The sequence below is a fragment of the Myotis yumanensis genome, unplaced genomic scaffold (assembly GCF_028538775.1).
Source record: "Myotis yumanensis isolate MYYU_CA2020_CCGP unplaced genomic scaffold, mMyoYum1.0.hap1 SCAF_9, whole genome shotgun sequence".
Lineage (NCBI taxonomy): Eukaryota > Metazoa > Chordata > Mammalia > Chiroptera > Vespertilionidae > Myotis > Myotis yumanensis.
The window spans coordinates 14467964-14491532 of record NW_027223760.1 but is presented as its reverse complement, the minus strand read 5'-3'; the positions used below and the strand labels follow the sequence as shown (position 1 = coordinate 14491532).

Genomic DNA, 23569 nt, shown 5'->3' with positions numbered 1-23569 from the left:
TACAGGGACACAAGACAGAAGCAAAGATGACTAAGTGAAGAGGAGTAGAACAGATTTTGTAAAAAGCATCAGCGAAGCAAAGCTCAGAAAGACCTGAAGTTTGCCCCCAATACAAAGAATAGGAAAGGACAGCTCTGGCCGGGTAGCTCAGCTAGAGCATCCTTCCCATATGCCATGGTTTTATATCCAGTGAGAACATATATAAGAAATAACCAATCAACCAATGAAAACATAAATAACTGGAACAATAAATTGACTTCTCTCTCTCTTTCCCTCCCTCCCTCTCTCTCTAAAAACCAATTTAAAAACAAGAATAGTTAAGGACAGCAGGGATGTGTGTATCTAGAGCAGTGATGGTGAACCTATGACACGCGTGTCAGAGGTGACACGCGAACTCATTTTTTTGGTTGATTTTTCTTTGTTAAGTGGCATTTAAATATATAAAATAAATATCAAAAATATAAGTCTTTGTTTTACTATGGTTGCAAATATCCACTGAGCCAAACCGGTCAGGGCTATGGTTGCAAATATCAAAAAATTTCTATATGTGACACGGCACCAGAGTTAAGTTAGGGTTTTCAAAATGTTGACACGCCGAGCTCAAAAGGTTCGCCATCACTGGTCTAGAGCAAAAAGGACAGGGCTATTCTGGGGAAGCTGGTGCAGGAGCAGTGAAGTTATCAGCACCAGAAGGAGCAACCCCCCTGTAAGAGTGGCAGCCAGGGGAGTGGGAAGGGAGAGAAGGGCCAGCTACTTCTTCCTGAGTTCAAATCTCCAGCCCCAGCAAAAGGCACCTCAATGTTACTGCCCAGGGAAATAGGGGACTCAACACAAGCAAACAACTCTAGAGAAATTACACAAAATTATCTGAATATCAAAACTAGGGTACAGAGAAATCATGTCTTTTCTTATGACCAATTGTAAAAAGGCATTTTTGAGAGAATTGGGGAAATCCGATTGTAGACTAGGTACTGGGTGAGTTATTGTTTATTTTGGAAGCTGTGATAAGGCACTGTGGCTCTGTAGGAAAATGCATTCTCAAGAATGTAGTAGCAGTTTGAGGACAAGGCTGCTGCATTTATGGTCCTCAGCATCAAAGGGTTTTAATCATCTTCCGCTTTTGACACATTATCAGTGTTTTTTGACGCAGTGCATTTAGTTATAAACATTGTTTTAGGTAGTACTATAGAGTTAACAAATTCTTTTATATACTGAAATTATGAAATGCAGAAATAATCATGTTGATAAAAATAACTAGAACTCCAGGTGCCATTTCACTGAGATAGGACTCCATACATTTCCTCCCAAACTAAACCCCTTTACTCTATATTTTATGAGCTTATGTGCTCCCTAGGGATTGTGTAACACAACTGTAGCACTATGATATGCTTCTTTCCTATACAGGCAGTTGCATGAAGAAAGTCATTGAATCCTTGAGTAAGGGATGGGTGTTTAAATTGCTCCCACCCAACATTAAAGAGATTTTAATGTTGCTTGGCCACGTTGATGATGAAAATAAGACATTTGGTGGGGGGAGGGTATGCTAGCAGCCTGACTCTGTATCCCTAATGCACATTCCTGTTAGCCTATAGTCTAGTCACTGCCCCTTCCGTAATTATCTGGTTTTGCAAGGCCTGTTTACCTAAATACTCCCATTTTACAGAAGCCATAAACCATGGACAATACCCAACTTCTGGAGGGGGGTATCAGCACTGGTGCCAGGCCAGGCCTTTAGGTGTGGTCTCACAGCCCCCATCCCAACACACAGGGCTTTTTTGCAAAGCCCACGGAAGTATGATCCATATTTGGGGGACAAAGAAACAAAAGGATATCAAGAGAAAGCTTCCTCCATATTGATTTACTCAGGATTTGTAAATAGGCTCCCCTGAGTCACGGTATTAGTAAATCTGTAAATAAATGAGTTTTTCCTGTATCTCCGGGTACTCCTGTATATTTTTCGGTCGCCTCGTAAATTCTGTAACTCCTGTGTACCTCATGATATTTTAAGACCATGAGGTACACAGGTAGGTCTGAGACATTAGCATTGCCTGCATCTTACATGTGCAGGAGCCAAGATGATTCAGGACAAGTGTATCTTAAGGGAGAGCATGGAGCACTAATGAGCTGAGGTGGGTGTTGGAAAACAATGTTAGTGGACCTCACCAAAAACTCTAAAGCCATAAATTCCAGAATGGTATCCTGGTTTATGCCGTCTCTTCCTATTGGCCTCATGCACACTGTGTGGGACATTTTCCCGACTAGACTGGAAGCCCCAGAAGAGAGGAGCCACTTTGAATTCCCGGCGGTGCTGGCGAATATTCCTCTCAGTTTGGATCAGCTCTGTGAGGGCCAGATTCCCCACTGGGTGCAGTTTGGTGGGGGACTGGAGAACAGCTCAGAGCAGGATATTCCAAGTGTGAAACCCTCAGGGACTAGTGTCTGGAACCAATAGGAAATGATTAGACTCCTATATGGGCAAGACTGGCAGCATTCTCCACCAGGGATACTTTTGACCACTGAACCCAAGAGCTGTTTCTTTGAAAAGATAAACAAGAGTGATGAACCTTTAGCCACACTCATCAAGAAACAAAGAAAGAGGACCCAAATAAATAAAATCAGAAATAGAAGTGTGAAGTAACAACTGACACCACAAGAACAAAAGGGATCATAAGAAATTACTATTAACAACTATATGCCAACAAATTGGGCTACCTAGATGAAATGGACAAATTCCTAGAAAAATAAATCTTCCAAAACTCAACCAAGGTGAATCAGAAAACCTGAATAGACCAATAACAACTAATGAGACTGAAGCAGTAATCAAAAAACTCCCAGCAAACAAAGTCCTGCTTCCAATAGCTTCAAAACAGAACTAACACCTATCCTCAAACTAGTTTAAAAAATTCAAGAGGTGGGAAGACTTCCAAACTCTTTTTATGAGGCCAGCACTATTCCGATTCCAAAACCAGATAAAGACACTACAAAGAAAAAAATTACAGGCAATATCCATGTTGAACATAGATGCTAAAATCCTCAAAAAATATTACCAAATCAGATCCATCAATATGGCAAAACGATCATACACCATGACCAAGTAGGTCTTATCCCAGGTATACAAGGCTGCTACAATATATGCAAATCAATAAATGTGATACATCACATAAATAAAATAAAGGATAAAGATCACATGATCATTGCATTAGACTCAGAAAAAGCATTCAGCAAAATCCAGCAACCATTTTTTATAACATCTCCCAGTAAAGTGGGAATAGAGGGAGCATATCTCAACATGATAAAGACCATATATGACAAATCTATAGCCAACATTATACTCAATGAGGAAAAACTAAACGCATTTCTCATAAGAACAGGAACAAGACAGGGATGTCCACTTTTACCACCTTTATTCGATTGAGTACTCTAAGTCTTAGCCACAGTGATCAGACAAGAAGAAAAAAATAAAAGATATCCAATAGGAAAGAGAGATGTCAATCTGTCATTATTTTCAGATGGCATGATTCTAGACATAGAAAACCTTAAAGACTACACCAAAAACCTGCTAGATTTAATAAATGAATTAGGCAAAATAGCAGAATACAGATACAAAATGAACATCCAAAAATCCATGCCATTTTTATGCACCAATAATGAACTCTCAGAAAGACAAACTAAAAAACAAATTCTATTTAAGATTGCAACAACAAATCAATAAAACACCTAGAAATAAACTTAGCCAAGGATATAAAAGACTTTTACTCAGAAAACTACAGGACATTGAAAAAAAGAAATAAAGGAAGATGGAAACAAGTACTGTATTCATGAACTGGAAGAATTAGCATCATTAAAATGTCCATACTACCCAAAGCAATATATAGATTCAATGTAATCCCTATTAAAATACCAATGGCATATTTCAGAGATCTAAAACAAATACTCCAAAAATTTATATGGAACCGAAAAGACCCCAAAGAGCCTCAGGAATCCTGAGAACAAAGAACCAAGATGGAAGGATCATAATACTGTATATCAAATTATACTACAAAGAGTAATCAAAACAGCCTGGTACTGGCACCAGAAAAGGCATAGAGATCAATGGAACAGAACAGAGAACCCAGAATTCAACCCAAGCCATTATGTTCAATTAATATTTGACATCAGAGGCAGCAGCATAAAATGGAGTAAAGACAGTCTCTTCAAGAAATAGTGTTGGGAAAATCGAACAGGTATATGCAAAAAAAAAAAGAAAGAAAGGAAGAAAAGAAAGAAAGAAAGGAAAATAAAGAAAGAAAAAAGAAAGAAAGAAAAAAGGGGGGGGGGGGCGGGAAGCCTACAAAACTAGATCAACTTACACCATACACAAGAATAAACTCAAAATGGATAAAAGACTTAAATGTAAGCTGTGAATCTGTAAAACTCCTAGAACAAAACATAGACAATAAAATCTCAGACATTTCATGTAGCAGAATTTTCACTGATACATCTCCTAGTGTAAGAGAAACAAAGGAAAAAAATAAACAAATGGGACTACAACAAACTAAAAGCTTCTGAACATCCAAAGAAACCAGCATCATAATTTAATGGAGGAACCCACTGGATGGAAGAACCTACTTGCCAATAATACACCTGATAAAGGGCTATCTCCAAATTATATAACAAACTCATACAACTCCACAAAAGGGGGGAAAAGTCAATAAAAAGAATGGACAACGTACTTGAATAGACTTTTCTTCAAAGTGAACATACAGATGTCCAAAAGACATGAAAAAATGCTCAATGTCACTAATCATCAGAGAGATGGAAATTAAGACTACCATGAGATATCACCTGGCATCTGCTAGAATGGCTACCATCAACAAATCAACAAATGACAAGTACTGGCGAGGATGTGGAGAAAAAGGAACCTTAGTATACTGGTGGGAATGCAGACTGGTGTAGCCACTATGGAAAACAGTATGGAGTTTCCTCAAAAAAATTAAAAATGGAACTTCCATATGACCCAATGATCTCACTTCTAGGAATACATCCAAAAAGAATCCCAAAACACCAGTCAGAAAGAATGTATGCTCCCCTATGTTCATAGCAGCATTATTTCCAATAGCTAAAATCCAGAAACAGCCCAATTGTCCATCAGTAGGTGAGTGGATAAAAAAGATGTGGTACATTTGCACATTTGAATACTACGAAGTTGTAAAAAATAAGGTTCTCGTACTCTTTGAGACAGCATGGAGGGACCTGGAGATTATTATGGTAAGTAAAATAAGCCAGTCAGAGAAAGACAAGTATCCTATTATCTCACTTATATGTAGAATCTAATGAACAAAATAATGTGATGAACTAAATAGATCCAGAAGCATGGAAGCATGGAACCCACTGAGGAACCTCAGAGGAAAGGGTGAAGGGGTACGGGAAGAGATTAACCACAGGACTTTTATACATACCAGAGGCCTAATGCACGAAATTCATGCAAGGGGCTCAGCTCTCGGAGCCCTGGACAGTTGTTCTGCTGTTCGGTCTAATTAGCATATTAGTGCTTTATTACCAGTATTTAGGATATGCATTGCCCATGGTCACAGATACTAGTAATATTGCAGGAAGGCCTGGGCTGGAGTGGTAACTGGGTGGATGGGGTGATGGGGGAACAAGGAGGCTAAATAGGGTTAGTCGCTATTCATTCTACCAAACTTGAGTTTTACATACATGACAAAATGTGTCATATTCTCCAGGGATCTCTCCCACCCCTCCACTCCTAGATTATTTTCCTTTTAACATATTTCAAATGTATTAACAATATTGTGCCATTTCTATCATGTGGCATTTGTAAAGGTAGTATATGGGAAAAATAAAACTTTTAAAAGTGTGTACAGTATAAGATGATAGGGAAGAAACCACATTATATAGTTGAAAAAACACTAGGGTGGGATTTTGATCCTAGTTTAACAATACTTGATCTGTGCCACCTCAGGCAAGCAATACATCTATAAAATTAAAGGATGCTTAAAAGAGAAATATGTACAAAACGTATGGAAATAATGGGTATAAGAAAAATCAATTTAAAAATTGAATGCTTTAAAATTTTTAAATGCTAAACCTAAGGAAAGATGTCTTAGAGAATAGTTCTCAACTCATTCATTCACCAAACGATGTATACTGTTGGCTAATGATAGAGAACTGCTGAAGTCCCATTTTGCCTTTATCTTTCTTGTTTTTGCAACCTACGTAGACTTTGTAATCTTAAAACAGAAAAAAGGCAGGCAAAGTTCAATACAAATTATATTAAACTCAAAAAGCACAGTTTTCAGTTACTTTAATGAATCCAAGACCCATAAGTTGTATCCCAGAGTACTGAGAGAATTTAATTAACTAACTCATGACCTTGAACAGTATATCTTTGAGTCAAAATGATTTCGCCGAGGAACTATAGACAGATACAAACTTCACAAGAACAAGAGCTTGTTAATATTGTTCCCTGATATACCTATAGCTTCAAGCATAGTACCTAACATGCATTAATGGCTTGACAAATGTCCCTGACAAAATTTCAAAAATCTCCTTTGAGGGCTTTTTTGTTTGTTTTGTTTTAACATTATGGACACATAGAAAACTAAGCAGTGATCAGTAGGAGGCAGCATCTGTTCACAAAGACCACCTGAGCCTACATACCTACTGAACCACAATAGTGAGAGTAGGGCCAAGAATATTTAAAGTATTTCAGGTAATTATAATAAAGGTGGTCCACAATGAATACTGGGGCAAAATTGGGTTTACAGTTGTATGTGAAACAATTTATTTTTGTATTATTATTTATTAACATTACATTATTTTCCACATGAGCTATAAACCTACTTTTGCCCCCCCCCCCCCCCCCCCCCCTGTATATGAAGCTTTGGAAATAGCCTTGATCATTTAAGTATTTCTTTCAACTATGCTTTTGATAGGTACTTGAGAGAAATTTTGAGATTATACTTTGTGCAGATAAGGCAGTAAGGAGTACAAAGACCCGGTTGAATCAGAGTCCTATTACAAGTGACCTTTTGTAAGGCGCCTAACCCTATTTAGCCTCAATTTTGCCATATGTGAAATAGTCACTGTTCTAAGCACTTAACGTCACAGCTGGCACATGGCATGCATTCAATAAACACTATATACTAATTTTGAAGGAGACAGCCCAGAATGCATTATATTGCCGGTTAAAGACTGACTGCTTTGTAACTTTGGCTACTACACAAGTAGTTTTGGATCACATTATGGATTGTTTCCTTTCTTGTCCATATAGGGGATCTTTTGTGTTACATGTCTGAGAAAAAATGTTGACATAGCCTATATTTGCATTAAATACTACTTAAAAGTTCTTATATCTCACGAGGTTAAAAATTCAAATTTTAATAAGATGTTAAAAGAGATGCTTAAAGCAAATATTAATAAAAGTGTATCTATAATATCTCTTATTCTCTGGCATCAAGATTTGTACTATTTAAGCCAAAATTGTTAGCATGTAAGGCCATTTATCAAACTGTTTTAACATGAAAGCAATATTTTAAATTATTATTTTAGATAGTATCTTTTCAGTTAAAAAGAAACAGATTAAGTCCTTTCTGAAGTTAGTTGCCATTTGCAAAATGCTTTAGTGAGAATACCATGCCAAGAAAAATTTGATTCATTAAGTTGGGTTTAGATAGTACCTGAGTCAGAAAGCACAGAAGTGGTAATTATAGGTTAAAAGTGATTTGAGCCTCCTTTATAAGAAACTCTCAGAATAAAAGTCTCATTAAAGAATATAAAAAATTTACCACTGCATATTAATGATACCATTTATAGTTATGTTTCCCTTACAGTGCTTTTGTAAAAGATATCAACTTGAGTTGGTTGAGCATAAAAACCTACCATGTGCACCCAGGAGTAAAGAACTGCATGTACATTTTCATTTATTTCCTCTACCAATCAATAAAGACAACCAACTCATACTTTGGGAATGATTTTTCTGATATCAACCAAGAAAATACATCTTTGTAAATAATTTTTTACTTCAAAATGATACATCATATTGGCAACTCATTACTGTGAGGGAGGGGGTCTCTGGTTTGTCTATTGGTTTATGTGTAATTTGTGTTATATCACATATGTTGGGAAAACATCTGACTTTGGACTTCATTTATAGTTAGAATACATTTCTCTTGTCAATTGAGCTGCCTTTGTTCTTTTACTTGATAATTGGAATTAGTTTACCAATTTAAAATATCTTATCTATAATAATAAAAGCATAATATGCTAATGAGACCGGACAGCTGAATGACCTTCCGGACATCATTCCAGAAGTCCTTCCGGACAAAGCTGTGGCAGCGGGGGCAGAGGCAGAGGTGGTTAGGGGCAATCAGTCAGGCAGGCAGAGGCGGTTAGGGGTGATCAGGCAGGCAGGCAGAAGCAGTTAGGGGTGATCAGGCAGGCAGGCGGGCAGGCAGAGTGGCTAGGGGTGATCAGGCAGGGAAGCAGGCGAGCAGTTAGGAGCCAGCAGACCCAGATTGTGAGAGGGATGTCTGACTGCCAGTTTGGGATCGGGCCTAAACTGGCAGCCTGACATCCCCTGAGGGGTCCCAGATTGTGAGAGGGTGTAGGTCGGGCATGCACCGGGCCTCGTTTAATATAATAGTCCCTAATTAAACTTGCCGGTTTTGCTTTGCCCATTTTACATTTTTATTACTAAATTGATCATGAAGCCTAACACTACAACACCCAAATATTTATGGATGGCCAAAACTAGCTGATGATCTTTTAATGGTCCCAGAGAAGCGCTGAACATCAGAACATCAACCAAATTATTCTGGGAGATGGTATTTGATGACCAATGAAAAAAAACGCTCAACAGTTATCTCCTTAACAAGTTTTGTTTTTGTTAAACAGTGAAGCTAGCTATTTTCTTCTAAAAAATGTTTTGTGAACCAAAAAACTACGTCTGTAAGAGTTTTATTAAAAATTATGACCTAACCTTAACCGGTTTGGCTCAGGGGTAGAGCGTCGGCCTGTGGACTGAAAGGTCCCAGGTTCAATTCCAGTCAAGGGCATGTACCTTGGTTGCGGGCACATCCCCAGTGGGAGGTGTGCAGGAGGCAGCTGATCGATGTTTCTCTCTCATTGATGTTTCTAACTCTCTATCCCTCTCCCTTCCTCTCTGTAAAAAAATCAATAAAATATATTAAAAAAAAAATTATAGCCGAAACCGGTTTGGCTCAGTGGATAGAGCGTCAGCCTGCGGACTGAAAGGTCCCAGGTTCGATCCCGGTCAAGGGCATGTACCTTGGTTGCGGGCACATCCCCAGTGGGAGATGTGCAGGAGGCAGCTGATCGATGTTTCTGACTCTCTCTCTCTCCCTTCCTCTCTGTAAAAAATCAATAAAATATATTTAAAAAAAAATTATAACCTAAATTGAAAAAATAGACCCTAGAACTCGTAATTATATATCATCCTTCTTGAGCTTGTATTGTTTAAGCCAAGGATCCAGCCTGCCAGTTAATTGTAAATGAAGTTTTATTGGAACTCTGCCACACCCATTCATTATTTATTATCTATGGTTGTTTTCATGAGAAGCTAGAACATAGACCATATGGGCCCTCAAGAGTTTGAAGTATTTACTACCTTTATCTTTACAAAAAAAGCTTGCCAATAGCTATTTTTAACACTTTTATTAAAAATTTTAATTTTAATTGTTAAGAATGTAAATATTTTTCCTGTTGTTTTTTGGTGGTTTTTTTTTTTTTTTTTGGCCTAAACACGGGTTGATAATCTTTGTGGACTAGCCTGGATATCTAAATACTATTTATAACATTGTTTCTATGGATTCTTTAAAATATGTAATCAACCAATTGTACAAAAAGTTTTAGAAAACAGCCTATTTGTAGATGAGGGGCATTACTTGACTCAAATAACCAACCAATGATAGGCCTGAAATGCTCTAGAAATCAGGTTTACAGTACTTTTTTTGAAATCAGGTTTATGGACCAGTGTCATAGAAAGTTGTTGACAATAATAGTAAGCACTATTTCAACACAAACTTAAGGTTTATTTACTCACATTTATAAACAAAAAACTCCTCTAATACTAATAATTCCACAATTCTTAAAATGAAGAACCAAGATAGTTTTTAATACTATATGGCATTAATTTTTTCAGATAATATACAACTTTGTTATAAGCATTTTTCCTTTTCTCAACCAAACACATTTTACCCACACTTTTTTTTTTTTTTTTTTTTTTTTAAATATTCCACCGATTTCTTACAGAGAAGAAGGGAGAGGAACAGAGAGCCAGAAACATCGATGAGAGAGATCGATCAGCTGCCTCCTGCACGCCCCCCAATGGGGATGTGCCCGCAACCAAGGTACATGCCCCCGACCGGAATCGAACCCGGGACCCTTCAGTCCGCAGGCCGACGCTCCATCCACTGAGCCAAACCGGTTCGGCATTTTACCCACACTTTGAAAGTTCGAGGGAACAGCCCCCAGAGCAGTGCAATAAATGAAGGGGCGGGGGGGGGGGGGGGGGGGGGGGGGTCAGATAACTGGAAAGCAAGACTTACCTTCCTGTAACGTGTATCCTGCACTGTTATTGGTGGTATTTTATGCTTGAGTTATACAGCACACACATTTCTCTTTTCAACTAGTTTTCCATAAAGATTAAAATACAAAAAAATTTTGCTAAAAATTCTCAAAATAATCATTACATTTTCACACTATTTAATGGAAAAATAAAACCAAGCTACCAAACCTAAGATTTAGACAAAAAAAATCTTTATTCAACAAGATGTAAAAATATAATTTACATATCATATCACAATTAATCAATACAGTCAAAATTGCACAATTACACATTTATAAAAATTCCACACATCATCCTCAGAATAATCAGTTTCTGTACAAAGATTTACAGCTGTCCAATGTATGTAATTTTTCCTCAGTGTGCTACTGAGTTCAGAGGTTCTGCTCGAATATTCCCCAAATCAAGCGCAGAATCTGTTTCTTCATCAATTTCTCCAATGACTGCACTGCAATTAGTTGAGGAGAAAAAAAAGTCAGTTAAAACAATCTCATTTCTGAATAAAACTGAGAGGATCAAAGTAAAAAGAACTACTTAATTTGAAAACCAAACTTTCCATGAAGTAACAAAACTCAAAAAGAAATCATTGGAAGGCAACGTTATTACAGCAACTAATATTAAAGGACATATTTCATGCAGTGTGATTCAATCGTAAGTTTTTAAAGAAAAAAGACACAAATGGGATAGGTATGGTATAAAAGCCCAAAACTTCCAATCCTATGATTTCAACTCTAGGAACTGTATTAGGGAGGTCTGAGAAGAGGGGAGAATCACAAAATCACTACTAAATAAGAAAATAAAGCATCTTTTACTTAAGTAACTGTTAGATTTGATAGGAGCAATTGAATCAATACCCTTCTCCCCAGGAACTGGCTTTTTAGGCCGTTTCACTATGGACATTCCCTTTGCTGAAACCGCATTTCACTTGCTGCTACTACAATCCATTATCTCCCCTCCTGATATGCATAAAGAAGTCTCCGCCCAGGAAAAGCCCGCCAAAAGTCCTTTAAAAGCCGCTGACTACTGTCACTGGGGGCTGGAACCATCCAGGCTCAGCCACTTGATGTGCGGATAATCGAATAAATTCATAATCCCTCAACATTTTGGCCTCGTGCATTCCTCCTTCAGCGACCTACCAGTAATGTCAATGAACTAAATCCATAAAGGGTGTATAATATTTATTAGTGCCTCAGTTATTAAACATTTATCGGCACAACACTGACCACACTGGTGGTGGTGGTGTCAGAATGTGTTATATTATGCAGATGAAAATCTAATATTTAAACAGATTTGATGTAGATATTTTCAAAGATGAAAGAATTGTCCCTGTCAACTATTTTAGTTGATTTATATCTTCACTAATTGTCATCATTGCAAAATTTTCAGTCCCCATATGGATTGCTGGATATAATAGGTCATGGGCTGTCCCAGTCCTTTGTAGCCATTGTTACCTTAAGGACTCTAGTTTTCCATTTATATGTTTAAGTACTAACCTTACCGGCTTAAAAATGTAAGCTTTTAACACTGCTTTCTCTGTTCCGTATCCTTCCGATGAAAAGTGGAGTTGGGTTGCAGCACAGGAGAGAAATTCAGAAGGGGAATATTGAAGTAATGACTGCAGTAGAAGAAGAGGGAACCTATTTCCCTGGCTATAGGCGCTGGCGCCCTGGACCACAGGGCTGGCAGCTTCTCCGGGTGGCTGCAGCCTGGGACCTCGGGCGGATGGCTTGTCTGTCTCCTGGGCTGCAGCCAGCTGCAGGCGCTGGTGCCTGGACCAAAGGTGGGTGGCTTCTTCTTCTTCTGTGCTTCCAGGGAGGGCAGTCAGTTATGTGTATACTAGAGGCCCTGTGCACAAAAATTTGTGCACTCGGGGGGGAAGGAGGGGGGATCCCTCAGCCCGGCCTGTGCCCTCTCGCAGTCTGGGACCCCTCGGGAGATAACGACCTGCTGGCTTAGGCCCGCTCCCGGGTGGCAGAGGGCAGGCCCAATCCCTAGGTGCAGCCCCTGGTCGGGCTCAGAGCAGAGCCGATTGGGGAGGTGGGGCGCCGCCCCGTCATGCACAGAGCAGGGCGGATTGGGAGGTTGCGATGCCACCCTCAGTCATGCTCAGGGTAGGGCCGACTGGGGGGTTGGGGCACCGCCCCCTGTCACACTCAAGGCAGGGTCGATGGGGAGGCTGCGGTGCCACCCCGTCATGCACAGAGCAGGGCCCATCAGGGGGTTGGGGGAGCTCCCCTCTGTCACGCACAGAGCAGGGCCGATCAGGGGGGTTGGGGGCGCCGCCCTCTATCACCCACAGAGCAGGGGCTGATCAGGGGTTTGGGGCGCCGCCACTGTCACACTCAGGGCAGGGCCGATGAGGAGGTTATGGCTCTACCCCGTCACACACAGAGCAGGGCCCGTGGGGGGGGGAGAGGGGGGGCGCGCTGCCCTCTATCACCCACAGAGCAGGGCCGATCAGGGGGGTTGGGGCGCCGCCACTGTCACACTCAGGGCAGGGCCAATGGGGGAGGGTTATGGCTCTACCCTGTCACACACAGAGGAGGGCCTGTGTGTGTGTGTGTGGGGGGGGGGGGTGTTGGGGGTGCCGCACCCTGTCACACACAGAGTCGCAGGGCGATCAGGGGGTTTGGGCGCTGCCCCGTCACGCTGATCCGGTGCCAGGAGGCCTCGTGGCTCCGCTGATTCCGGTGCTGGGAGGCATATTACCCTTTTACTATATAGGATAGAGGCCTGGGGGCAGGCTGGTTTGCCCTGAAGGGTGTCCTGGATCAGGGTGGGGGTCCTCACTGGGGTGCCTGGCCAGCCTGGATGAGGGGATGATGGCTGTTTGCAGCTGGTCACACCCCCTTCAGGGTGGGGGGTCCCCACTGGGGTGCCTGGCCAGTCTGGGGTGAGGGGCTGAGGGGCTGCCTTCAGGCTGGCGATTGACTGAAGCTCCCAACCGCTTTTTTTCCTTTTTCTTTTTTTAAATCTGGGCCAGCTTTAGCTCTGGCTCTAGTTCTGAGGCCTCGGCTGCTGAAAGCTGGTATCTGGTTTGTTTGCGTTCTATAATCGAAACAATGTATAACTCCAGCTCTGAGATCCCGGTGGCTGAAAGCTGGTTTCTGGGGTTTTGTTTAGATTCTATATTTGTTACAAAGTTTCAAACTGCCAGCTCAGAGGCCAGCAAGGCAGGCGGGGAACGTTGGAGTCTGCAGTCACTGAAGCAAGCAAGCCTCATGTTCGCTTCCAGCTGCCTGGCTGCCGGCTGCCATCTTGGCTGACAGTTAATTTGCATATACTCACTGATTAGCCAATGAAAAGGGTAGCGGTCGTACGCTAATTACCATGTTTCTCTTTTATTAGTGTAGATGTGTGTGCATGCAAACATAGGCTTGTACACGTGTGTATATGGAAATCTGCTGGGCAAGTCAAAACCATAGAAGAGATGCCCCCTATCTCTTGAATCTTCCAGAGATATCCCCCACTTTTTTATTCTATCACAATGGAGAGTCAGTATTTGCAGCCAGCCAGCGACTCTCTCAGTGTCTATTTCTGACTTCTTCTTTCCCTGTCTTCCAACGCCTAATCATATTTCCACCTGGATGCATCATTTTTACTCCCAATATGCTGTATTAGAGAAGGAGTCAGGGTGCTGTCTTCCCATGAATAGTACTCAGCAACAAACCAACTGCATTTTAGTTGGGCAATGCACCTACCCACCCTTCAAATCCCTTCCACCATGCATTTCTGTCTCCCTTTTTGTTTGTTGGATTGTTTTGCTGCTCCTTCTCCTCACCCCACCACCCTTGGATCGTAATGTAAAATTCTTTTACCATGTCAAGAAATTATTAAAAATACAGGTACTTCTCTGAACACCGGCCGGGGGGCAGTGATCCACCCAGCTCTTGCCTGCCGCCTGGGTTTCCGATCACCGTCAGCGGCAGGCGGCTTCTTCCGTCCTTCCCCTTTCACCTTCCAGCATTGTGCCTATGTATGCAAATTAACTGCCATCTTTGTTGGCAGTTAATTTGCATATCACCCTGATTAGCCAATGGGAAGCATAGCGAAGGTACAGTCAATTACCATGTTTGTCTATTATTAGATAGGATGGTCATGATTTCTCAGTTTGCTTGATTTAAATTCAAGAACAAAAAGTAGTTTTTTATATACAAAAATAATAGGAGCAACAAGTACTTAGGTACCTAACAAAATTATTTTTATGTGATTGGCTATTTACAGGCAGTAAGTTTTCCCATGATTAAACACAAACATAATTTCATTAATGCTGTGCTAAGTAACAAAGCCATAGCTTTCTAGCTGGATATAGTTATTGTTACATCTAGACCAAGAGACATGGGTAAAACATTATCCCACTAAAAATAAATTGTTTAAATTTGTTTGGTTTTAATGAGAATAAATTCTTTAGAAATGAACTAGAGGCCCAATGCACGAAAATTCGTGCATGAGTAGGTCTCCCCCCCCCCCCCCCCCCCCCCCCGCCCTGCTGTTGGCACCAGCTTCCCTCTGGCACCCGGGACCCGGGCTGCTTCCCTCCTCTGACTGCCCGCAGGCACCTGAGACCTGGGCTGCTTCCCTTGGGCCACCTGCAGGTACCTGGAACCCAGGCTGGCTTCCCTCTAGCCCCGGCTTCATCAGGAAGGATGTCCAGAATAATGTCTGGAAGACATCTGGTGTAATTAGCATATTACCCTTTTATTAGTATAGATACCTTCAATATAGAATTTGCCCAATTTTGCTTTAAACTTCAGTTCTCTAATAATGAAAAGTACTAAACTCTGGGGAAATATATTGTTTTCTCAAAATAAAACAAATCAAAGATCTCAACTGTACCCTTAAAAATTTAGCATCATTTAAAATCCTTATGGAAGACAGTGGGGTGCTGGTAAATGTTTTAAAACCAGCTTTCCAAAGAAAAAAAATGGGAAGCTGGTTTACAGTATTTACTGACATCCATAGTGCAAATACTCCCGTTATACCCGTTATCAAGCTACCAACAAGACATTACCAACCAGCTTACAAAACTGAAAACACAACAATCTGCTTTCAAAAGCCAGTATAAGCTGGCTTCAGCACCACTGGGTCTACAGCAAAGATCTACATTTTTTTAAATTGCAGTTCAAAAATATTTTTTAATATAGGAGAAAGATTCTTAAAATCAATTTTTATGCAGAGCCGCAATATAAAAAATCAGGTGTTCTGGTCAGGGGACCTGGGCCCCCTTTCCTTAGCCTTCTTATTTTTTATAGCTCACTTTAAAACTTTGCACCTAATAGTCATCTCTAAAATTTATACACCCCTGATTTAGATCGAAAATCCAGTAATTTATCCATCCAAAGATGATTTTCTTAAAATAATTCAAATGAACGGTATTCTTACATCTTCTATGTCCTACCTGTCCCCACAAATAATGTGAGATGCTAATATATCTTTTGCTGCATTCCAGCCATGTTTTAAATCTATACAGTACTCACTAGAAAACTGATTCAACAATCTTTTAGCTGCTATAATGCACTAATACAGTAGCTACTAGCCACATGTGTTGAATTACATTTAAATAAAATTTAAATTCAGTTATTCAGCCACACCAGCCACTTTCCAAGTACTCAGCAGCCATACACGGCTAGTACCTACTTTAGTGGTACCTACCTTAATGCAGATATATAGCATTTCCACCACCCCCACCCCAAAAGGTCTACTGAACAGCTTTGTTCTACATTGTTGCAGACTTTTCTTAAACTGCCACCACTACAATATATCTTCTTAAACTGCCCTATCAGTGTGTCACAAATTAACTGAGACCACAGCATTAACAAAGCACATACTTAGCATGCCAATTATACTAAAAAAATTTTTTTTAAAATAATATATACTTGTTTATAAATTCAGCTCTATTTATATAACAGGAATCATTTAAAATTGTTCATGCAAAATATTTCAAAGAAATTTTCAAACCTTAGCTTTGGTACCCTAGGAGTACTAGTATATTTATATTCCTCTGAAACTAAGAGGAATTTTGGAAGAACATTCTAAGAAGCCTCCCTAATGAATTATTCAGTGTAAGTCAAGGCCCTTTCTGAACCCTATCCAGACCACTTAACTATTAAAAATATGGACAAATCTCAGTAGATAAAAACCTCCTCTCCACATAGCAGGGCAGTACACCTATAGTATATTTAACCTGCCTTAAAGAAGACACATTTCACTTACACGTTATCACCTCTTACGATGTACAAGCCTAGTACCACTTGTTCCACTCCCTGTGAAGAGCTGAACACTCGTTCATGGCTTTCATCCAAAATCAAATTAATGGTCTGGTCAAAACCTTTCAGTGTTCCCTGTAAAAAGAAAAGTTCAAGTATTCAGGTTTACCTGAATGTGTAAATTTAACCAGACAATAATTTTAGTTGCTGGGTCCTCCTATAGAAATATAAAAGTCCACTGTAAAATATAATTCCTCTTTATAATTAACAATATTCTGGCACAAAACTTACCTCTTGCTTTTTTTTTTTTTTTTTTACTTTTTTTTACTAGATGTTTCCTGCATGGTTTGTCTCCTCAGTCATCGTCCACAGGACTCTGAGAAGCTGTAGGAATATGCAGGCGCAGACTCAAGGCCCGGCTTTCTCTCCAACGCTGTGGAAAGGGACTGTACATCACGGGGCAGAGCCCTACGCTCCCCTACGCCACCTGGACAGAGCCCGGGGAGAGTGACCTCCCGGGGTATCCACGTTGGGATACCTCTTGCTTTTTTTTAAGGGGTAAAAGAAACTACACCAAACATTTCATAAGTGTGCAGAGTTGTTTAGACTTACAAAGGACACCAATGTACCAGTGTATTTCCAAGAAAGTAGCAGAAAAGCCCATCCAGGAGCTAACATTCTAAAACACGAACTAAAACAAGTGAAATTTAAGGGAAAATTATACAAGGCTGGGCAAAAGTAGGTTTACAGTTGCTCGTATTGAAAAATATATCATACAAGAATAAACTGTTTTGCATCCTCATGAGTGTAAACCTACTTTTGCCACCCTTATGTGTGTATATATGTATGGAATCATATATACCAGCTATTGCAATGTAGCAGTATCACTTCATGCAACATACTACTACTAGACTTGTGCTAAACACACTGCACATATTATCTCAACTAATCTTTTCCTTTAAGTACATATATTTATTCCCACTTCAGAGAAGAAAAACTGAGGCACAGAGAGATTAAGTAATCTCTCAAGGTTTCTCAGGTAGAAAGTAGCAGAGCTAGGATGTGAACCATGAAAGGATAGCTTCAAAGACAGAAAAGTGAACTACTATACTACTATGAACAAGCAAATATAATTCACATTCTTAAGAGATTCAGGTAAGTCCCATAAAGATGTATAAAATTCATAAGATGTATAACTGATCTTAACAGTTAACACAATAAATGAGTACTTTACTATTTTGGCAGGAACTGTTCTAGGGGCCTCACATGCATATAGTTATTCAATCCTCCTATTAACACAATAAGGTAGATACAAACATGACTGCAATAATTAGAACCAGACCTTGAAGGAAATATACAGATAGTTTTAATGAAAGACTTCTGATTTTGAATAACGAAAAATATGGGCATAGCACAGCACAATAACTTGAGGCTATTCAATTTTTTGAAGAAACATTAACTTATATTTGTTTGGTTGTTTAAATCTCTGAAGCTCCCTATTGTTTCATGTTTTGAAAACCAAGATATATAAAATCAGAATGAAATAAAGAGAAGACAAAATATGGAGTACTGTCTATAGTAAACTAATTAGCAAAGTTATCACACACACACCTAGCATTTTGGCTTCATTTTACACATAACTGTTCTATCAAGTGTACCATGCATCAAAGAAATGCAGAACAGCTGAACTTTAGTACTCAAAATGCTGTTTTTAAATAGCTTCCCTTCTTTTATAAAATTAAAATAATTTCCCAATTCACTACATATCCTTTAAACAATAGAAAAATTTAAACTTGATGTTTTTGCAAAACAAAACAACTACTTGCAAATATGTGTTAACAGCAGAAGGCTACTTGAAGTGTTGAGATTAAAATGTTTCAAACTGTCCTTGACAAAATATAAGGTGAGGTGACCTAAAAGAAAACATGATTGTTCTCTTGATTAAGAAGGAAATGAAGCCCAGATTGGACCTGCCACTTGATTACAGGCTACTCTGGGAAAGTGACTCACTTTTTCTGAACTTGGTGCCTAACCTAGAATACAAGGGTAATTCTTCTCACCCAGTTGTCCTGAAGATTAAATGATAATATAATTTAATAAATGGCAAAATCTAACACTCTGGTAATCCTCTAAGAACCTACTGAGAAAAATCACAAGAATTAAATAGAAAACAAGAAACAAAAGCAGAATTGCAGAATGGAAAAATGAGAGATTAAATTATATAAATTAGATATGGTTAGAACATAGAAAGTTTAGTAGCCTTAAAACTTTTTTGAAAGCAAACAGCTGTATGAATTATAAGTGAAGAAATAATTAAATAGCCAAAAATTATAGAATAAATTCCTCAGATCAAGGAAGAGGTCAAGGAGAGAATCCCAAATTTTTCTGGAATTAAAGGGGATACTGTGATAAACAGACACATGAGATTAAATAAATTTAGGGTCAATCATCATAATTTATCCTACAGAAGAGAGAGGTCATACAACCTTAGAATAGTCAAAGAATATTAACACCATACACACCTTAAATGTTCCATATATGTAGTATGTTAATCATAAAAAAGATTCTAAGACGCATACACGAACTTTCAAAAAAATATATGATTATGTAGTGAATATCAGAGCACTGACTGGAAAAGGAAATAAAAATTGGAACAGATAAATATGAAATACAGACAGATATCTGCATACTAGACTAGATGCTCTCTGAGGGCAGAATCTATTATTCACTCTAGCTTTTATAAGCCTTTAACTTATATTCAAATTTGCTAATAGAGAAAAAAATACTACATTCACAACATAAAAACTTAAAAGTTTCTAACTCCTCCACTTCCTGGTGATGATTAGACAATTAGAAAAGGAAAAAATAGAAAAAGAAAAATCCTTTTCTTTATGTGATCATAGTAACCTTTGAGGTAAAGAGCTGAGTCACAGGAAAACTGTAATGCAGGTACAGAATAACACTACAGCGCCTAGGCATCACAGGTCAGGGCTCCTACAGAAAACCTTGCAACCAATAAGCCTCCAAGAAAGCAGAGAATGAATGAATATGCCAAATACTCACCACTATCATCCTCCCATCCGAAGTAATCACAGCAACAGTTCCTGGTAACTGAGTCAAGGAAAGCATTTCGCAGGGAATGCAACCTGAAACCTTAGAACCTGGTAAGGAAGTGGTTGGCATCGCTGGGGGAAAAGGTGACAGAATTGAGAGACAGCTATTCAACACACACACACTACATGCACAACATAAAAACGTGAAGTTTCTAACTCCTTCAACTCCTTGTGGCCATTAGAAAAGATAGAACCAGAAAAAGAAAATCAGCGTCCGTATGTGACCAAGTATAACCCGTCTGTGTCAGAGCAGCCGGGATGTGCGGTCCTCTTTCCATCTGGGACCCCGGACTCGGAGCAAGGCACGCCCCCCTCTCTTAGACCTGTGTTCTCATCTCTAAAACCAACATGGATTCGGGCTCAATTAATGCTGAGTGATTTCCAGCGTGAGAAGGCACTGTCTCCTAGGACGTGGCTTCTGGAATTCAAAAGAAAATCTGTAATCACAGGAACAAAGGTGCTTTACAGTATTACGTCTTTAGTATTTCACTCCCCGCCACATTGTAGCCTTTCTGCCCCGAGGCTTTAAGACTGTCAACATGCACTGAGCGCTAGGCGACCTCCCGGAGGCTTTCTGAAGTTCCGTGTCCCCTGCGACATTTCCCTTCTATCCACAAAGAGGTTGAGACTTCAGGTGGTAAAGGGGCAGGACAATGAGCAAAGCCCACGAATAAAACAAGTGCAGCACATGGGTTTACAACAATATCGTCATCGGTGGGACGACTGTTCCTTTTATTCCCAAACTTCACGGCCCAGGCCCCAGGGAAGTAGGAAGGATGAATAAATCGATGACTTCCACAGACAGGGAAGAGTTCAGAATAGTCACATGCTTTAAAGGTTAAAATGAAACGGCGCCTTGGGCCCATAAGAGCCGCGGGCGCGGGATTGGTGGGTCCCGGATCCTTCACCCCCCGATCCCGGGTCACGCAGTGGCCGGAAGTCCCAACCGCCCGCCGCCTCGGCCCAGGCCCTCTCCGGCCGAGCGTGGGCCTCCCTCACCGCGGCTCCACCAGAGGATACGGTTGATGTAGTTCTCCAGGGCGGAAGTCATGGTGCTCGGCCGACACTTGGGGCAGCGCAGAGGCGCGGGCGGCAAAAGGAGCTGAAACAGCCCCAGCAGCCCACTAGCCGCCCACAGCAAATACCGCGAGAGTTCCCACACCGTGGCCTCCGCGAATCAGAGACGGAGAAACCAGCCCACCGTACCCGTGAGGCTAAGCGGCGCTAGTTTCGTGCGCATGCGCAGTAGTTGTCCGCCGATTTTCCGGGTGGTGTTCTCTGAAGCCGCGCGCCGCGGAGGCTCGCGGGTGGCACGGCTCATCGGGGTCGGAGGGGGAAGATGGGGTCGGAGCGTGAAAGTGGTAGAGCGAGGATTTCCCCAGCGGAGGAAAAGGCGTGGGTGGAAGGTACTAGGGGAAAGTGTTGAGGGAAGACAGGGAAAACGGAATGAGATGAGTGCTGTTCTGTGAAATGTAGGCGCCGCGGGGGTGGAGTCCCGCCTTCCCCCACAGGGGCCGACAGTCTTTTGGAAGCTGGATGGCCTGGGACTGAGATAAACACACAGACAAAAAGCAGGTTCGCGTATTCTGCAGTTGCCTCTAAAAGTGCTCCAACTTGGCGGCGTTTTTTATTCACTCATTTTAAGAAATTGAAGCCAGATTGGAAAAGGTGTGTGAGGCTCCCTTAGGAGCTGTGGCTTTATTTATTTTATTTTATTTTTTTTACAAAATCTCTGATTTCAGTTAGGCTTGTGATTCCTTAACTGAAGAAGAATTGTGGGTGTGAAATAACTTGCAGTTTTCTTCTGAAAAGTGAAGCATCTGTTTTCATCACAGCGTCCCCACAAAATTGTCTGCAGGTCACTCCCAAATGGGTAATATTTCATATACTAAAACGTACTGTGATCTGTTCGAAACCACATATAACCAGGAACACTTATGGTACATGTAATAGGACAGGCACTCTGTTAGGGCAGTTGCAGCGAGAGCAGGTTCCTAACGGAGCCAGGCCGGCAGTGCCGCTGGTGGCTCCCGGCACAGGGGCTCGCCAGCAGCTGTGGGGCCTGCGAGCTCCGCTCTGTTGTTTGACACCGGTGTCCGCAGGGGCCCAGCTTTCCTGTGTGCCTGGGACATGCTGTATGGCTGGCTGTGTAACTTCTGCATCTTGTCCTCCGGCCTCTCTCACAGTTATGTGGGCTACTCAATATCCTTTCATAAATTCCTTTTCTGCTTTGATCAGCTCAAGTTTGTCCCTGGCTTCAGGCTGGCAACCAAGAATTTTGACTTAGGAATGTTCTGGTAGGGCAGTATTACTGAGCTACAGTGACCTTAAAATATTCTTTTGCTCATTTAGCTTCTAAATTTTTTAAACTAAAAATAATTTTAACTAAACCCTCTTTATACAAGCCTACTTTAAAATTCCAAAATTTTGTATCATGAGTTTACTAATTACAACGAATGTAATTTCTGCCACATAGTTGTTTTTGTGCTTTAAATATATTTTCATTAAAATCTTGGAGCTACGGATTTGACACATCAGTTATGGCAAAACCCATACCCATGATCAAACCCATCAGCTGACTTCATTTTTTCTTTTCAAAAAATGTTTACCTTATTGTTGACAGTATTACAGATGTCTCCCATTTTCTCCCATTATGCCCCCCCACTCACCTAACCCTCTCCCCACCCCAGGCCTTCCCCTTGCTATTATCTGTGTCCATGGATTATGCATATATGTTCTTTGGTTAATCTCTCCCCCACCCCCCGCCCCACCCCCTCACCACCACCCCCCTAAGTGAAATCTGTAATTCTGTCCAGGCATCCATACCGCTGCACTTACTTTTTTCGTCAGTTTATTCTGTTCTTTAGTTTCTGCTTATAAGTGAGATCATGTGATATTTGTCTTTCTCTAACTGGCGTATTTCGGTTAGCATAATAGTCTCCAGGTCCATCCATGCTGCCACAGCTGCATAGTATCCCATTGTGTAAATGTACCACAGCTTTTTTATCCACTCGGCTACTGATGGGCACTTATGCTGTTTCCAGATCTTAGCTATTGTAAATTGGGCTGCTATTAACTTAGGGGTGCATATATTCTTTCTGATAGGTGTTTCAGGATTCTTAGGATATATTCCCAGAAGTGGGATTGCTAGGTCAATGGTTCCTCTTTTTGAGGAACCTCCATACTGTTTTCCACAGTGGCTGTGCCAGTGAGCATTCCCACCAGCAGGGTTCCCTTTTCTCCACATCCTCACCAGCACTTGTTGATTTTTTGATGGTAGCCATTCTGGTAGAGGAGAGGTGATACCTCATTGTAGTTTTAATTTGCAACTTTCTGGTGATTAGTGACATTGAGCATTTTTTCATGTGTCTGTTGGTCATCTGTATGTCCTTTTTGGAGAAGTGTCTATTCAGGTCCTTTGGCCATTTTATAATTGGATTGTTTGTCTTCCTGGTGTTAAGATGTATGAGTTCTCTAAATATTTTGGACATTATTCCCTTATCAGATCTATCATTGGAAAATATTAGTTTCCCTTTTCATTTTGTTGATGGTTTCTTTTGCCATGCAGAAGCTTTTTAGTTTGATGTAGTCCTAATTGTTTATTTTTTCCTTTGTTTCTGTTGCTCTAAGGGATGTATTGGTGAAAATACTGCCACGTGAGATGT

General features: G+C 40.6%; 1 protein-coding gene and 1 non-coding gene across 2 annotated transcripts; both read right to left on the bottom strand.

Annotated features, from left to right (window-relative positions):
- Positions 1-10761: 10761 nt before the first annotated feature.
- LSM8 (LSM8 homolog, U6 small nuclear RNA associated) lies at positions 10762-21034 on the bottom strand. The gene is made up of 4 exons (XM_070423785.1): positions 20925-21034; positions 19855-19895; positions 16799-16926; positions 10762-11033 (listed from the first exon to the last, which is right to left on the bottom strand). Exons 1-4 carry the CDS (start codon positions 20953-20955, stop codon positions 10943-10945), a joined length of 291 nt encoding a protein of 96 aa, XP_070279886.1. The 5' UTR covers positions 20956-21034; the 3' UTR covers positions 10762-10942.
- LOC139017088 (small nucleolar RNA SNORA73 family) lies at positions 17121-17324 on the bottom strand. Its single transcript, XR_011472769.1, has one exon. It is a non-coding gene; the product is annotated as a small nucleolar RNA SNORA73 family (small nucleolar RNA).
- Positions 21035-23569: the final 2535 nt, after the last annotated feature.

Bases quoted from the DNA above. Each gene is read 5' to 3' on its own strand.
- LSM8 (XM_070423785.1), bottom strand. From the start codon at position 20,955: ATGACTTCCGCCCTGGAGAACTACATCAACC. The intron at 19,896-20,924 runs GTATCCTCTGGT...CTCAGTTACCAG, and splicing joins CCTGGAGAACTACATCAACC to GAACTGTTGCTGTGATTACT. The intron at 11,034-16,798 runs GTAAGTGAAATG...AACTAATTGCAG, and splicing joins ATCGTAAGAGGTGATAACGT to TGCAGTCATTGGAGAAATTG.